Below are 17,149 nucleotides of genomic sequence, written 5' to 3'. Positions count from 1 at the left end.
AGTTTTATGTATTTTACCATTTACTGTTGTTCCCCACCTCGATCAGAATGGAGGGGCGGGTGAGAAATAGAATTATTATTATTATTATTATTATTATTATTATTATTATTATTATTATTATTATTATTCCAGAAATGGATTAATATAAGGCAGACACTTGAATCTCCAGTCATGGCGGTTGGAGGCATTGCCACATGTTAACCTAATTTTCACTGCAGCAGTGATGAAAGCAATACGGAAGTAAAATTTCAACTGAAACCAAACTGGCATCAGTGAACACAACATGGCTGTCAGTGGCAATAGGAAAATAACTCCATTTATATGATGAGCCAGTAAACATGAATATTGTGCTGTGTGGGGAAAGCCACCTAGAGGAGTGAATGAACATATATCAGGCCTTTGTATGCCACGAGGAAATATGAGAATTAAAATATGAAATATATGAAACTATCTTATGAGATGCAAGAGGATGTATGCCTAAGTGGTTATTCACAGCATGGCTTTAGAAGGGAATCTAGTACCTCAAGCATGGTATAAGTATAAGATAACACACATTTGAATTCAATGTAATAAGCGAAATAAATTATCAATGAAGGAGTATATCAAAAATTGAAGTACAAATTAAACATGGCTTTCGTTTGTTTCATTGTTTGCTTGCTTTTTGCATGATTTTGTTGTTTAATCTTGCTAGTACTATTTATCTTATCCTCAAGCTTTGGCAGATAAACAGATCTATGAGCAGTAAAGGATTAAGGAGATGAAAGACTAGTTACAGAAAGTTGATTGCTTTCCCAGAGGGAAGCACAAATTAGTTGGCAAGAAAAATACAATAAACACATTTCATTTTTAGCAGACTTTCCAGTGAACTGATTCAAAAATAAAACTTATTTAAAGGACTTGACCTTGGGGGCGTTCTTTTTTTTTAAAAAAAATAGAAACGTGGGAAGCTGCCCGATACCAGGTCAGACTATTTGTCCATTAGCCCTGGACTGTTTCCTCTGTCTGGTAGTGAGTCTCCAGTGCGCCAGGTGGAGGTCTTTTTCATCACCTGCTTTCTAATCCTCTTAGTTGGAGATGTCACTGGAACCTACTGCATGAAAAGCATGTGCTCTACTCCTTAATTATGGTATCTTACAATGAATAACTCCTTCATGTATGTGAAAACTAAGAAGGGGCACTGGCCATTTTAATTTTGAGAACAGACCATCAAGTGAAATGTATCAATTAAATTAATAATTTGCACTGTAAAAGGCTTCCATTGACTTAAAATGATTCAAATAAAGTAGTCCTTTTCAGTGATCACGTGGAGGGCAGCAATTCTTCTGCTTCATGCATTCATCTGGCAGCCTGAAAAGTGTCTATGTGCAATCATAGACCCTGATCTACATTTGCAAGGTACACAATCTCATGGAGAAAGCCTACAGCTTGAATGTGCATAGGCTTTATTATGACAAAAAATGTGGACTTTGGGCGTGGTGGCATTGGTGTTACTGACAGGCTCAGCCATGCTGGCTTCCCTGCATCACCCTAGCAAGTTGTATCAAGTGCTTATGATGTTCTGGGAAGTCATTAAAACAAGAGACTTGTGGTCAGCCAGGCCAGAAAGTTCCAGCCATCTTCATTCGAGTATGCAAAATACTGGAAACTCTGAAGATATGCAGATACCTTCCTTGGAGCCAAGTTAGCACCCTAGTTAAGATTGGCCAATTTAAGGGAACAGCTTAAATTGGCCAATCCAAAGCTTCTAGAAAAAGCCATTACTTCCAAAAAAGCCATTAGTGATCATTAGCAACTATGAAGGTTGGAACACCTCCACTCAACTCATCTTTGCATATGTCAAGACCTGAAGTGTATTAAGATCATCTCTAAATAATCACAGAAGGTCTGGTACATTCAGACACCACATGACTCCTTTGGTTCTAAGGATAATCTGTCCCTTAATCTATCCTGTCAGTCCTCCGTCATCATTTTAATATCTCTTGACAGTGAGTTGCATCTCATTGTCTATGGGACTGGGGTGATTACTCTATCATTAATTTGTAACCAGAAGCCTGTAAGAATAGGGCTAGCTCTCTGAGAACTTCTGAGTAAATTTGAACACCCAAGTAGTGAAGGCTGTTTTCCCTCTCCTCTGCAACAGGTAAATATACCTGCTCTGACTTTTTTCTTCTGAAATTGCTGTGAACCTCTTATATCATCACATCGTATAAAAACTTCCACTAAAATGGAAGTTTTCTACATTGCAAATAGGCCTCCAAACACCAACCTGCTGTTACTATAGTGTGCTCCCCGCTCCTTACCAAGTATGTATGACATGGATCTATGACCCGATTGGAGTCCACCCAGAGAAGAGCCTTCATTTTGGTGGCTCCCTTCCTATGGAACTCCCTTGTCTCTGGAGGTCAGGCAAGTGCCAACACTGTGTTGTTTGGGGCACCTCCTGAAAACTGGTCTTTTTCAGGAAGCCTCCCTGATTGAACAGCCACAGTTTAATTGGCACTCTGTTTTTAAAAAGAATAATTATAATATGTTTTATTCTTTTTATCTTTTTATCATTTTATCTCTCATTGTTCACCACTCCAGAATCTGTTTAGATGCTGTACAAATGGTGTAAATAAATAAATGAGCATTTAATTTCTATTCACAAATGAGATGAAAATGTCTCATTTGTAATCTTGAACATGAATGCGCTCTTTTTTAGAAAAGTTTATAAATTCTTGAATTTGCAATTAAGTTCGAAATGTGTATTTTTTGGCTAAGGGTGGTGATTTAACATATTTTCATTCTATAATTATTTTTGGTAATAATCAAATGTATATTCTTATGTTTAAGCATTCTTGAGTCAATTTTCACCCCACCCTGGTCATCCATCTAGCATATAATCTGCCATGGGCACGCCATATCTCTGCCCAAGGTCCATGTATTTCCATGTCACCTGAAAACATGTGTACAGTGGCATGTTTGCATAACACATATGACAGATGTCTGCATGGGGCTATGTCTTTGAGTAATTTGAAGTCAAAGATAGTTTTCCTTCTATCGATAGTCTAGTTCCACTAGTCATGTCTGCTGCCAGATATTTACATATCCATGACTAAAAATGTATTTCCTTGTTTTACATTAAATAGTGTGAAGCTGCACAAAAACTGAAGACTGATTCACTGCACTAGCTTCTTCAAATGGTTAATTTCCCATATATATATTTGATTATAGTTATAAATGTACACAATACTAAACTACACATCTGTGCCTTCTTTTTTTAACAGCAAAATCTGGAAAGTAATCTCACCAACCTTATCAAGAGAAATACTGAACTGGAAACACTTTTGGCTAAATTAATTCAAACTTGCCAACATGTGGAGGTGAGTATTGGTCTCGATTTTGGATATTTTACATCTGGATTGTTTATATATAATTTACCACTCTAGTTGAAACACCCTATACTGTTAGAATGTCTATTTATGGGCCATTTCTCTCATTATACAAGATAAAACCATTACAGATTTTGCCCTGCAATGCTCAGATTTGCTCTGAAGTGTACCTATCACACATACTTGTCTGGTTTTGATGGCATGTGATATTCAGGTATATCTGTAGAAATCCAGTTTAATTTTCTAATAGATAACACAATGCAATTGTTTGTTTTTAAGTATAGCATCAAACATTTTTTTGAAAGTGCCAAATTAATTTTAAGGAAAAGAAAAAGAAACTTAACAACACACCACATATTAAAAGAGATTATATAAAAATATACCTTTCAAATTTATGTGATAAAAGTGAGCATGGTGGTTAAATTCTGGAATGGAAGTTAAAAGAAGGAGAAGCTGTTGCATTTGTAGGAAGTATTTGTAATATCAATACTCTTAAAACAGTAAGAGTAGTTGTAGTTTTGGGAGAGCATTATTTCAAGGTATATTCCATAGAGGCTTCTCCAGTGTTCTCCAAAAACAAGAGAAATAATGGACAACAAGTGGCACAAAACATTTTGCCCTGCAATGCACAGCTGTAGAGGAGTTCATGCAGGGTGACAAGTCAGCCCAAGAGGCCTCATCAGATCCTGGCATGAACTGACTGTGTGCCCTCAAAGATGCCCCATCAGCCTCTGTAGTGCACAGACGTTCTACAGCAGATGGATTGAAGCGGACAGGGCTCCCTGGGGATAGGAAGTTTAAACTTCACATTCATAGTATATTGTGTCATATTCCAATTTTGTATTATGACTATATTTCATGAATAATCACATAGCTTCGGATTACAATGCAATTCATATGAGAATAATAATTCTAATATTGATAAGATGATTGATTTTTAACTTGTATAGACTATATTGAATGAATAGTTGAGGGTGGGGTGGGGAGAATTCTGAGTATTGACATTTTTATGAATTCTTATCTATAACAGAATTAGTTCTACTGATATTTTAGCAATTGTTTTACAAAACTTAAATAAAGCATAATATTCTTTCCTTTCTAAAATGTACAAACAAATAAAAACATATAGGACTCAATTAGATTTATTTTTCTTGAATTCAAACTAGATACCTAACATTGAATTAAAACAATGGGTGCAAAAATAAATGTGCTTCAAGCTGCATTCTGATAATATTTTGCTAGAAAAGGTACCACTTAAATCTGTAGAACTTGTCAGAATTTTTAGGTGTGGCCTCATTTTGGAGTAGAAGCTTCTTACATAGAAGAACCAGATTTTATTATTAACAGGGTGATACTCTCAACTAAACGTCAACTATATGAGCCGACAAACCAGGAAGCCTTTAATTAACCCCAGTTTCCCATTTCATCTGAATCAGGTAACTATGGTTACCAACTTTAAAACAAGCCAGGATAGTAAACCATAGTTTGAAGTTGGTTTAATAACCTTTAATTAGAGGTTTCCTGGTTTGTTTGCCAGATCATGCAAAGGGTGAAGGAAAGGAGCTGTGTGCAAGCAAAATGCTCATTCATATCTTGCTTTATTAAGACAAGATGTAATTGCCTGAAGCTATTTTTCTGTAACAAAAGATATTGCTGAATTATTCAGGACTGTATTACTGAAACCCATATCCTTCAGTATTAAATTAATTAATAGGACTAGTCATATTATTCCTGATCCACACATAGAACTTATGTTATACTCTGCCTTGATGGCTTTTTAGCAAATAAAGTGCTACATAAATGTTAATAAAATTTCTTGGTGTGAACTAATTTAGAATTTTGCCATTAGTGTCACAGATACCTATGGGACTTAAAAGCACCTGTCTCTGGGCTGGACTGCAGCTCTTTCAAATTTCTGGAGAGACTATTGTTTTAATAATATGTTTTTTTCTCTCTCATTGGGTTAATTTTTACATTTTTTAATATACAGATAGAGCCTTACCTTTTAGTTTTATATCAGACCAGCCATTCTTCCATTGTGAAGATATAGCTGCCATGTTGTAAGCAGATGTGTTATTTTCCTTTGATCTTAATTTTACAGATTGTTCTTTATTGCCAAGGAACAACAGCTGTATAGCTCATATATCACTTCATCCCATTCCCCATAAAATCACAATGAGAAAACTATATTCTTATTTAAATGCTACTATCAGGAGAGAAATCCGTGATCATGTTTGCATGTGACACTTAAACCATTTTTACATGTTAATTGAAATGAAAATGCTACATTGAGAACTGATAGAACTGATTTTAAGATTGGCTTTTTTATGCCATTTATGTCAATACCAAATTACCAACAATGGCCACATCCAGAGATTTGTCCATCCTTCATGTTTATGAAGGTATTGTGCTACCTTCACCGTGAAGGTCCTAGTTTGTATTAAGGCAGAATAGACCATGATGTCCTGAACAAGTTTCCACTTTCGGATGGGAGTATACTTACACGAGCAGCTGCTAAGCACATAAAGTTATCTAAAATACATACTGCTCTGTAGGCATGGATTATTTTATTTTGGTCCCTATTAACCTCACCATCTCTTTAGTTATTTTTTTGGAAAAGAGATTAGGGTGGGCAATTTAAGTTTTCAGAGTGTCTGCTAAACTTCTGGATCTTCATTTAATTTTGCCTCTGAAAAATACACATGGTTAGGATCTGGAGTTTTCTCTGGCTTCAGCAGATGATGACACTGGTCAGAATTTTAGCCAGTCAGACTTAGGGTCAACTTACCTACACCTTGGCCACTGAAGCAGCAGATCATAAATCAGCAGCTGTAGACAGGCTCCCAAATCAAGGTAAATGTAAAACTAATTAAGAGAATGTATTTGAAATGAATACAGGCATTTGTTAAAGAACCCAAATATTGTTTATGTATTAACAGAACCTTGTTTGGGCCAGTTCATACATTCTCCTGCACCTTTAAGCTCTACATGAAGTGAAGCAAATCACTTAGAGTGTGATCGCATGCATGTTTAGATGGAAAACGTCCTACAACGTCCCATACATACCAAACATACATAGGATTGCACACTTAGTCTATGCCAATCTAAAGCATGTAGAAGATCAAAGGTGATTGGTGCATATACAGTACACTTAGATCCCAAACATAATTTGTCTGCAAGAAAGGTGAGTAGATGGATTGTGTAGGCATAATGATCCAAGAGTGGATCCCATGCTTCAGCTCACACAGAACTTATATGCTAGGGGCAATGTATGAAACAGCTTTTAGTGCAGCTTTAAAGTTGAAATCCATGGCTGAGGGCAAGTGCACAGATTCAAATGTCATAAAGATTTATAGAAGCACTTATTCATTATCAGAAACAAAAGTCCTTTCCACACAGTGTCCTTCATGTGTAGCCCAAATGCCTGGAAAGTACAGCCAGAACATGGCTGCTAGCCCTGACTTCTGGGATCTAAGTGTATATGGAGGGGGCATCTTTACTGTGGCTATCTCCAGTATTCCAGGCAGTAAGCCTGTGTGCACCAGTTGCTGGGGAACATGGGTGGGAGGGTGCTGTTGCATTGTTCATCCTTGGCCGATGGCTGGTTGGCCACTGTGTGAACAGAGTGCTGGACTAGATGGACCCTTGGTCTGATCCAGCAGGGCACTTCCTATGTTCTTATGTTCTTATATCCACAAGTTTAGAGCAATACCTAAAAAGGCGAACCTTGGTGCATACATGCATAGACACGGGACAATCATGGGACAGTCATGTCGAGCACTTGGGTATGTACAGCTGTGTAAGTGTAGCTTCTCCTTTTCAGATGTCACACAAAACACCTGGAAATCTGGGGATGAGGCCCAGATATGGTTAATCCATTCTGTGTTCCTTGTCCACACTTTTATTCTATGCTTGAAGGCAACTCTTCAAGTGTTTTACTAACGCCGAAAGAGTAGCTTTGTATCAAATCCATAAGAAGAGCAATGATGAATCAGACCAAGGTTTATATCTAGTCTAGCTTTCTATTCCCACAGTGGTCAATCAGATGCCTATGGGAAGACCACAGGCAGGACATGCATGCAACAGCACCACCCCACAGCTCATATTCCCAAGCAACTGGTGAATATAGTAGTAATATATAGCCATCTGATACTAGAGGTCATATATAGCCATCATAATTAGTAATCTACCTGGCATCATTATGCTATGCATTTCTGTGTCCTCCTCCACATCATTGACCACTGCTGGTGGAAAGGAAGATACTTCATGAGTGGAAATTCAGAGTGGGTCAGCTGTTTGCAGCAGTCTGGTATTTCTTACACTTACAACACCCAGTTCTACCCTAATTTTCCCTTGATTTTAAAACTATTAGCCAGCTGTTCAACTTCCAGTCTTGCAGCAACTATCAAAGTGAACTTATTTTTGTGTGTGATTTTAATTTACTGAGCCCTATTTTGTGTGTGTGTGTGTGTGTGTGTGTGTGTGTGAGAGAGAGAGAGAGAGAGAGAGAGAGAGAGCGCTTCGAGGGATGTTTTTAAATGTGTTTGGGATTTATGAAAAGCATGTATTATTTAGTCAATAGAATGAAGTTATTTCAGTCTGTTGCACAGCAACGTAATCAGAACACATCTGTGGAAAAATCTGGAACAATTAGCGGAGAGGAGTGGGAGGGAACATGTTTTCCTGTAGATGATTTAAATGCCTCTATTTCAGCCAATGTTTTCTAACACTAATTTAAAAGAAAAATCATGAGTGTTCATAGAAAATTTTGTTATTTTTCTACCATTGAGAATCATTCATAGGTTAAACAGAACAGGAAAGATCTTTTATATATTGCTTTAACTCAGCTGTGCCTGTTATTTTCTGTTTATAATGGGAATACTCCTCTTTTAATTCAGTTATACTTTGTTTCCCTTTACATTGCTTCAGACTGGATTCAGCATACAGGTCTAGGTCAAAAGTGATTGTTTATTTTATATCCAAATTCTGTAAACCCCTAAGAGCAAGGGAGGACAAGTGATCTTGATTATGCTGTCCTTCACAATAGACGCATACCCAAGATAGGCAAATCTTCAGACGTGGATAACATTACTGTAGCAAGGAGCATTGCGCCATTTAGGGGTACCTGATGGTCCCTTTTCTTGCCTGGCGGTCAAATTAAAAGTCCCAGAAGAAAAATGGAATGTGAAAGAGTGAAATAGAGATGGGGAAAATTTAGAAAAACAGGATTTCATTGCAAATAATGAAAATGCCAATACTTAAAAAGATTTCAGTGACTTCAACAAAGAGTTCTTTTAAGTTCCACAGCTAAGTATGTCTCCCTTCTGTTTTCCATGAAATGGGCTTAGAAAATCTCTTGTTTGTGGTTTAGCAAAAATTAGAGCTATGCTGGCAGGGTGCTACCCAATAGACTGTATTAAACAATAAGAAGGCTTTGTTCATTGCAATAAAAATAATGCATACTGTGTTTTCATTATGTGGCACAGTGCCAGCTCCATTACTTTTTCATTCACAAACTGAAATTTGGGAATAGCTCATTCCAGTCTCAGGCAAGTTGAGAAGCCAAAAGGGCAGCAGCTAACATAAAGGTTTTTATGGTAATCCTGATAATTAATCCGGTTGGTTAAAATATAGACTAATAATCTCTTTTTTATTATCTGGTCCTTGATGTGTATAAATTGGAGCATAGAGTTTTGCTTTGGAGGTTCTTTGGGAACACTATACTGAAGAGTACATAATAAGATGAAGCATAACCTAGTGTGACTCAAAATGGTTTGCTTTCCCTTCAGACCAAAACAAAACAAAAATTAAAAAGCCAGAGTCTTATTCAATATAGCATAAGCTCTGTGCACTCCCCCAGAGAGCTTCGGCTATTGGGCGGTATAAAAACAAAATAAATAAATAAATAAACAAACAATTATGGAAAAATGTAAGATACATTTCTAAGGAACGAGCTAAGGATGGAAATAGGAAGTGTAGAACATTATTGAAGGAAGAGAAGCTGTTGATGCTATTGCTCCTAAGCACCCTCTTCAAGGACACAGAGCTTGAGCTCCTTGGCTTTCTGAGGGGTTTAAAGCAATGACGTGTATGGATAGACAACTAGAGTGAAGTTGGGGGAAAGCGTAGCTTGAATCCAATTGAACACAGCTTAGAACTCCTCTCTAGGATATATACTGTGACAGTATAGATATGAAGTCTTGCTTCTCTGCCTCTGTTGGGTCAGCACACTGTTGTCCAGCAGAGTTATTAGTGGTAGTTAAGAGACTATTACACTTAGCTCCTCAAGATGGTGAGGAGGAACCATCTGGAGCCCTCTGTGACAAGTTTGTGACCTATACTGATTTCCTTTTTAACTGCTGTCAAGGAGGCATCAGTGTGAAAGTCCTAAACAATCCCTGGTACACTGAGGGATTGAACATAGGTGAACAAACTGAGGCTTAATCTAGACAAGTCAGTAGATGAGTAGGCAGGCCAATAGAACTGGAAGTACAGCCTGTTCTGGATGGGGCAGTTCCACCCATAAAAAGTTGATATGAAGCTTGGATTCAGCACAGCTACTAAAATGGCCAAGTTTTGGTATTGGCCATGGGCGCCTTTGCCCAGCTGGTGTTGCAGTTGTGTCCCCTCCAGGGGAAGGCAGATCTAGCCACAGTGATCCTTGTTTTAATCATTTCTTATTTAGATTACTGTAACATACTCTATGTGGGGTTGCCCTTGAAGATTGTTTGAAAACTGCAGCTAGAGCAAAATGTAATAAATGGGGGGAAAGACACTTCTTTCCCTCCCTTGTCTCCCCTGTGAATTTTATTATGAACAATTAGCAGTCATTTGTCTTGCTTCCTTTCCTTTAGCATAATTGAGGGGTTTTTTTTAATCTTCTACGATAAGCAGAAGAAAATGACTTGAAGGAAATGGAGTTCATGCCAATATGGTAATAATTAGTGATCTCTTTACACAATGCCTAAGCCCTTAAGAGGGAGTTCAGAACATTTATCTACCCAGTTGATAATGAGAGAAAGGATAGCATGTGGTGTTTTGCCCGCTGTTGCAATGTGATTAATTATGTAACATGTTATACGTTTGGTTTTAGTACAAACAAGCCATTCTGTGATTATCAAAAAATACACTGTATTATAATCATATATATTGTATACATTCAATTTCGTAGATGCAGCAGGAATCAGAAATGGGCATTTATATAGAGACAGTTATATCCGGAGTGTATAGAACCACACTTTCCATGCAGTTCAGTGATTCTTTTCCCCTAAAGTCTTTTTTATCAGCATGAGGAAAGAGGGAGAGGAAGGGGCTATTTTGACTCTCTTTTTTCTTCCTCATCTTCTGTTCCACCTCATGCAGATGTTTTACATATTAGAATCGGAACCACAGGAGAGTTCCACCCTCAGAAATATATAGACATGAGTTGCAATCCAGAAGACCATACTTAAGTGACATTCCAATTTTCCATTGTAGAAGCTCTGCCATTTTGACAAATTAAGAGATTGCATATAACAGCAATTTTGCAGCAGTAGGAAAATAACATTCTTCTAAAGTAGTGTCAGACCAGGTTCTACAAGGGGGAAAAAAATTCCTACCTTTCTGTTTACAATATTGAAGGCCTTTTGCTAAACTAGCTCAATCTTTCAGCTCATAGTTATAGAAGCAGAATATATTGTAGAAACAATAGCATGTCTGGACATTGTTTACATACAATAGCATGTCTGGACATTGTTTACAAAGTAAAACTGATTTACCTTTCAGTACACCCAGCAGCAAAGAAACTTACATTTGTGAATGTAAAAGCTTTCCCCCCCCCCTCTTTCAGGAACATATAATTTGTTAAACTAACAGCTGGGAGGCAGATATTTCAGTGGCATTAGTCTAATCCCTAATCCAAATAGTAAGTCAGTTTAAGTTCAAATTCTAGGGTGATTACCAAACTTTTTGGAATAGAGTCTTCAGTACTTATTTATTCCTCCCACATACTGTGATGTGATAAAATCATAATGGTAGAAATTACAGTTTACTAATTTTATGACCCAGACTTCAGACAGTGACCTCAAGGTGTTTCAGAGGTTATCTGTTTCAGAGGTATCTGAATCCCAGCCAAAACACCAGTCAAAAGTACAGAAATAAATCAATAGGCCTTCCTGTGGAAAAGGACACATTTCCATATCTAATAATCGATATAGTCACTGCCCAAGACCTCCACTTTTCTGCAGTCTCCGATTTGGCAAAGCAGATGGCAGAACAGAATCAGGGGCCTGCATTGCTGGCCCCTGCCAAGGCACAGGCTCTAGTAGAGGCCTGACTTCCAATCACTAGAGCTTCCTGGCCCTGCTGCTTTTCTTTGCTGTTGCTGCCTGTTCACCTGCCCTAATAAGCAAATATTTTCATGAGTAAGGGGGAGGATCAATGAGTTCCACGTTCTTTTCCCTCTCTCTCTGGAACAGGAGCAGAGGGAGAGGCAAGCAAATGTGCAGTGACAATAGTGGCAAGGAGAAAATGGTGGGCTCACTTAGGGCCACACTGAGAATATCTTACCCAAGCTCCTCAGCCCCCACCCCTGCCCCCCAAAAAAAACCTGGAACCAACACTAGCAGAGGACACAACTAGAGTTTATACAGCAGAATCACAACAATTAAGCCTTCACTAGGATATATAGGATTAATACAGCATTGCCTATGGTTGGAGCAACATCTGTGTTATTGCAGAGCTGTCCTTTGTCCTACAGATCCTACCTGTGCTGTCCTTTCTGCTACCTACTATTTAGATCCTTTCAGGGCCTTTCTCATGGCACTGCAGCGTCAACAGCCATCTGGAATAGAATAATTTCTGGAAGGAGTTTGCTTTGGGAAAAGATAGTTTGGGATAAGGACTGCTGCCGATTTGTGCCATATTGATAACCACAATTTTTTACACAATGGTTTCTGTTCTTTTCTTGCGGCACCCAGAAATGATATTATGCTGCCTTTGGAGAGAAAGGTGGGATATGCATTTCATTATAAATATAGAAAAATTAGCAGCAAGCTTCAGTCAATCTGGACTCAGGGGGAAAGCCCATATGATTCTGGTATGTGGAAAAGTTGGTAGCACCATTCACCCGATTGGAAAAGATGGAGGAATCTGTCCAAATCAGGTCAAAATGGAGACATCTGTTGAGAGGCTAGAATAAAAATGGTCCCGGCTGCCCTTGGGCATGAGACCAGGCAGATAGTATTTGAAGAGACAACCAATTACAAGGCTCCCTCCAGTGAAGAAATATTGAGGGTCTTCAAGAAGCAAAAATGCCACAGTTGTTTGGGGAAACCACATGTAAGCCTGGCAATAAAAACCTTATAACGCAGTCCTATACATGTCTACTCAAAGGTAAGTCTGATTGACTTTAGTAGAGCTTACTCCCTGATAAGTCAGTATAGGATTAGAGATTTAATTCAAATTATTTTCTGATTCTTACAATGGAGACAGTGAGACCAGCACTACCTAAGGCCCAAATATAAAATATGAAAACCAAAGCCTCAGGCATACTTGAAATGAGAAACTGCTGGTCATCCTTTCTATTCCGTTTTTAATCATTTTTTAAAAAAAAGTTGTAGGTGACCTTCTCATACGGTAAATGTATTAGTTCCTGTACCTCCAAAGCAGTTTACTGTGAGAGAAATTGTCCCATTTAGATTAGTCAAAGAGTTCTGTATTCTATACCAACATTCTAGAAAACACTGGATTATGTATGAAAAGAAACGCTTGTCATTCAAATGCCAGTTCTATTGAGATAGTTCATTTTTGTAATCAGGATTTTGGCTAGCACACACAATTCACCCCTAATAATTAGACACTAATAGTGTGGCATGGGATGCAAATCGATTTACCTTCACCACAGCGCTACAAGCAAACAGTGGAAGTTGGTGGAGAAAGTGGTAGCTCATCTCATCTGGAGGAAATTGACTGTCCCCTGAAGTTAAGGGAGGAGTGATCTCACTGCAAGAATGAGGCAAGAGATATTTCTTGCTTACATTATGGCCTGAGTTATTGTAGGGGCCACCACCTTTCCACTAATGAGGCTGTTAGAATAATACAAGCTTTGGAATGGTTTCTTTGGGAACATGCAATGTTCCTGCAACTTGCAAGTGAGTGAGGATATTAAAGTTCCCTTTCAGCCCAGCTCTGTTATACACCTGATGTGTTTTGGTTGGAGGCCTCAGAAGATGCATGAAGTTTTAAGTCACAAACTCACCAAGGGCATAATCTCGTCATAAACTCACCATAAAAAGAGAGGGAGTTACTAGGCATAAGTTGTTCACAAGCAGTCTGAAAACTGCACTGCAAGCATGCTGATTTGAAGTATGAAAATCTCCTCTTTGCCCCAGTTAGATTTAAGTGATTTTGGAGAATTCACATAGGCCATAGCTAGACCTAAGGTTTATCCCTGGATCTTCCAGGGGTCAAATCTGTTCATCTAGGTGACACACAGGGGATCCAGTGCTCAGGCAGGGGCGAACCCTGGATGATCCCAGGATAAACCTTAGGTCTAGCTGTGGCCATAGACTTAGGTTCACCTTATCCCTTTTTAAGAATAAGAAAACATGTTCCACATAGTACTCAGGTAATGGAACAAGAATGGCTGGCTCTTTTTACCTTTGACATGATGTTTGCATTCTCAAGCTCCTTACTAACACTCTGGGAATCTTTCTTTCTACTTTTAGACATCTAACTTGCAGATTCAGATTTGCATTTATTTAGCCTCATTCAGAAAAAGTGTGGAATTATTCATTTACACTGCAATCCTATACGTGCCTATTTAGAAGTAAATCTCACTGTTTATATGCATATAGGATTACATATCAGACCGGAGCCTTAAGAGTGCATCAAATCATTTAATTGAGCAACTCAGAAATTATACTGAAGTGAAACATGCAGACCTGGGGGTTATGTTTTGCAAGAGGCTTATGTTAGTTGCAAACAGTTCACGCAAGCATGCCTTAACCAAGGTGGTCAGAACCAGAACCCTGGAAAAAAAAGAACACTTCAATTGTATATTATGTAACATATGGATATTTAGGTGCTTCTAACTGTGTTTTGATTAATTCATTTTTGTGTTTTAAATGTAATTCTATATTTTATTATTTTGCTAGGAAGGTAGTATATACGTAGCATGAACCTCATCCTTTAAAGCAGTCATTGAAATTTATCACTAAATGTCACAATGACATGACATTTCCCATTAGCTTTCTAAAATATTAAGAAACGACTGGATAGTAAAAATTTATTCTCTCTGCTTCTCACCTGTCAATAGCTGAACTATTCTGATAGCACATGGAATTGTTTACAAACATTTTAGCAGCTTAGTGGAAAGCTGTTGGGTGTCAGAACGCTAACAAACAAGGCATGCATGCTCTTTGAAGGAAGTGCAAGGTTACTATGGTTTTCTGGTGGGGCAGAGAGTAAGGACATAATGCTGGGCTGGTAGAACAGCTGGAGTCTAGGAAGCTTAGTATGAAGGTAGAACCAGTAACAGCTGAAAGAAGTGGGGCAGAACGGAGCTCAGGAAAGTGGGCAGATGTGGAGTTGGTGCAGTGAGGATTCAAGGTGACAGTGGATCGAATCTCATAGAAGGACTTAGGTGAAGTGTGCAATAAGCAGAATAAAGTTACAAGCAAGCATGCTTAGGAGGATGAGATACTGAGGCCTAACAAGCTCATATGAGCTCCACGTGGAGGTCCTATGGAGAGAGTAAGCACTGAGTAATTATTGCAAAGCAATGGACAATTGCTGCTTCACAGTGATGATGTGTGTGGGTACAGTAGCACGTCGTTAAGCCACCACAGACGCAGAAAACATTGCCAGACATGGCACGTGGCAACATTGCTTCTTCTGTTTCATAGAAAGGCTTTTAGGGCTTGCAAGTGGGATCTGCAACAAAATGTTGCAGTGTGGAGTGCTTCTTCTCGGGGTTCCAGCCAGCAATGCCCACCTTCCAGGATACTTAGTTCCATTCCGCCGCCTCCCCCACCCCACCCCATTGATTTTCAGCATTCCATGGCCAGTGAGCATGCTCATTCGTCATTGGGCTGTTGGGACAGGGGGTTCCTCTTTTGTACTTCTGCAAGCTCTCTGATACCTCCTTCTTTTGCATGACTGCTTTTGCTCCATAGAGATCCATACTCAGAGAATGAGTTTGCTGTTAGCTTTTAGAATGGGCCGGCTGTGTGATGGATGAGCAAAGATGTCCGGGAAAACAACATGGTAGAAGATAGTGTGTGGAGGGGGATTTCACATGTTCTCCGGTTATTCTAATTGTATAATTTATAGGGTGAAATCAAATTGTGTCTATTTGCTAATACAATGGCATCTGTCAGTAAAACAGTTTCCCTCCTCCCTGCTGCAATCCTCTATGCCCCCTTCTGAAAATCTGCTCTTGGAAGGTTGGGTGACCTTCCAGAGCAGGTTTTTCTGGGGCACAGAACTACTACGGCAGGGAGAAAAAGGTTCTTTCACACGAGCAGATGTCCGCTTTCACGTTGTTGAATATTGCCCATATTTTATCATTATTTGTGCCAATGGTTATTTCCTGGGTCAAATGCAGAAATTGTTGAAATTGTTACTTTATTAAAAATTAAAGAGAGTTCACACCATAAGTTCAATGCAAACTGAACAAAGTTTTACACAATAGTCTGATTTGCTCTTTAGGTGAACGCGTCCCGACAAGAAACCAAGCTGATGGAGGAATGTGACCTGCTTATTGAAATAATCCAACAAAGACGTCAGATAATTGGAACAAAAATCAAGGAAGGGAAGGTAAGAATTTTACCTTGGAGGTTCCCATATAGATTAACATTCTTGCTAAATAGTTCATGCTCCATAAGTTCTCTTACTTCTTGCTTTAGTGTTGTAAGAAATGCTTACAAGTCCTTGAAACCTCCTTGACAGGCACTATGTTTAGGAGAAGGAAGAACTGCATGCTGTCACTACTCGTTAAGCAAACATTCAGTCATCATTTAAAATCTGCTGAATGTCTATACTGTTGATGATGGCTTATGCTATTTTATGCAATGTTAATGTTTAAAGAAAAAAATATTTTCAAGCGTGGTGTGTGTGTGTGTGTTTGTTTTTAGTTCACCAAAGCTGCTAATACAATACTGTACTAACAAAAATATATTTCTGCGAATAAAATCTGAGGGCATTTGCCCAGGGCAATAATTGATTGTATCATAAGAACTGCTAGCTTGAATTACAGTAATGTGCATTAATATTTCATTCTATAGATACTTTAATAATTTATTAAAGTTATTTATACAACGTCGCCTTCCTGGCATGACCATTACAAAGGGGAAGGGAAGTCGTAGGAGCAGATTGGGAGGAGGCTGAGCACAGTAGTGGAAAATTATAGCATGTGTGCTACAGAAGAAGGAATGCAATGAAGTATTTTAATACTATAATGTAAAACGAGTTCAAGTTAAATAGCATTTCTTAATAACTGTAGTACAGCTATTTCTGATGTCAACCTATTGTGTGAGGTAAATCTCAAATATTCATTCAAGCTTTAAATTGGTTACCTAGCTAACTGTGAAATCAGTTTGACCATGATTCTTGTTGCTTTTTACTGCAAGCCATTCAATCTTTAACTGCTAAAGTAGCTTGAAGAAGTCAAACATAAACTCTCCCTGTGTGGGAAAAGCTTTGACAAGAAAAAAAGTCAAGGGTAGGTTAAATGGTTCACTTAGCTGTCAAGATATTCCAATTAACTTAAAATAAAAAGCCCTGTAGGCAAGAGCTGA

At 38.4% G+C, this 17,149-nt stretch overlaps 1 protein-coding gene across 3 annotated transcripts in view; it reads left to right on the top strand.

The window, feature by feature from the left end:
• The window catches only part of MID1 (midline 1), a 168,155-nt gene that overhangs the window by 128,129 nt on the left and 22,877 nt on the right, over positions 1-17,149 (top strand). For all 3 annotated transcript variants that reach the window (XM_063126371.1, XM_063126369.1, XM_063126370.1), the window contains exons 3-4: positions 3,267-3,362; positions 16,062-16,169. In XM_063126371.1, coding sequence (XP_062982441.1) covers positions 3,267-3,362; positions 16,062-16,169 — 204 coding nt within the window. The remainder of the gene's footprint in view (positions 1-3,266; positions 3,363-16,061; positions 16,170-17,149) is intronic.

Source organism: Elgaria multicarinata, chromosome 5 (assembly GCF_023053635.1).
Source record: "Elgaria multicarinata webbii isolate HBS135686 ecotype San Diego chromosome 5, rElgMul1.1.pri, whole genome shotgun sequence".
In the NCBI taxonomy this organism is placed as follows: Eukaryota; Metazoa; Chordata; class Lepidosauria; order Squamata; family Anguidae; genus Elgaria; species Elgaria multicarinata.
This window is presented reverse-complemented; position numbering and strand designations above follow the sequence as displayed.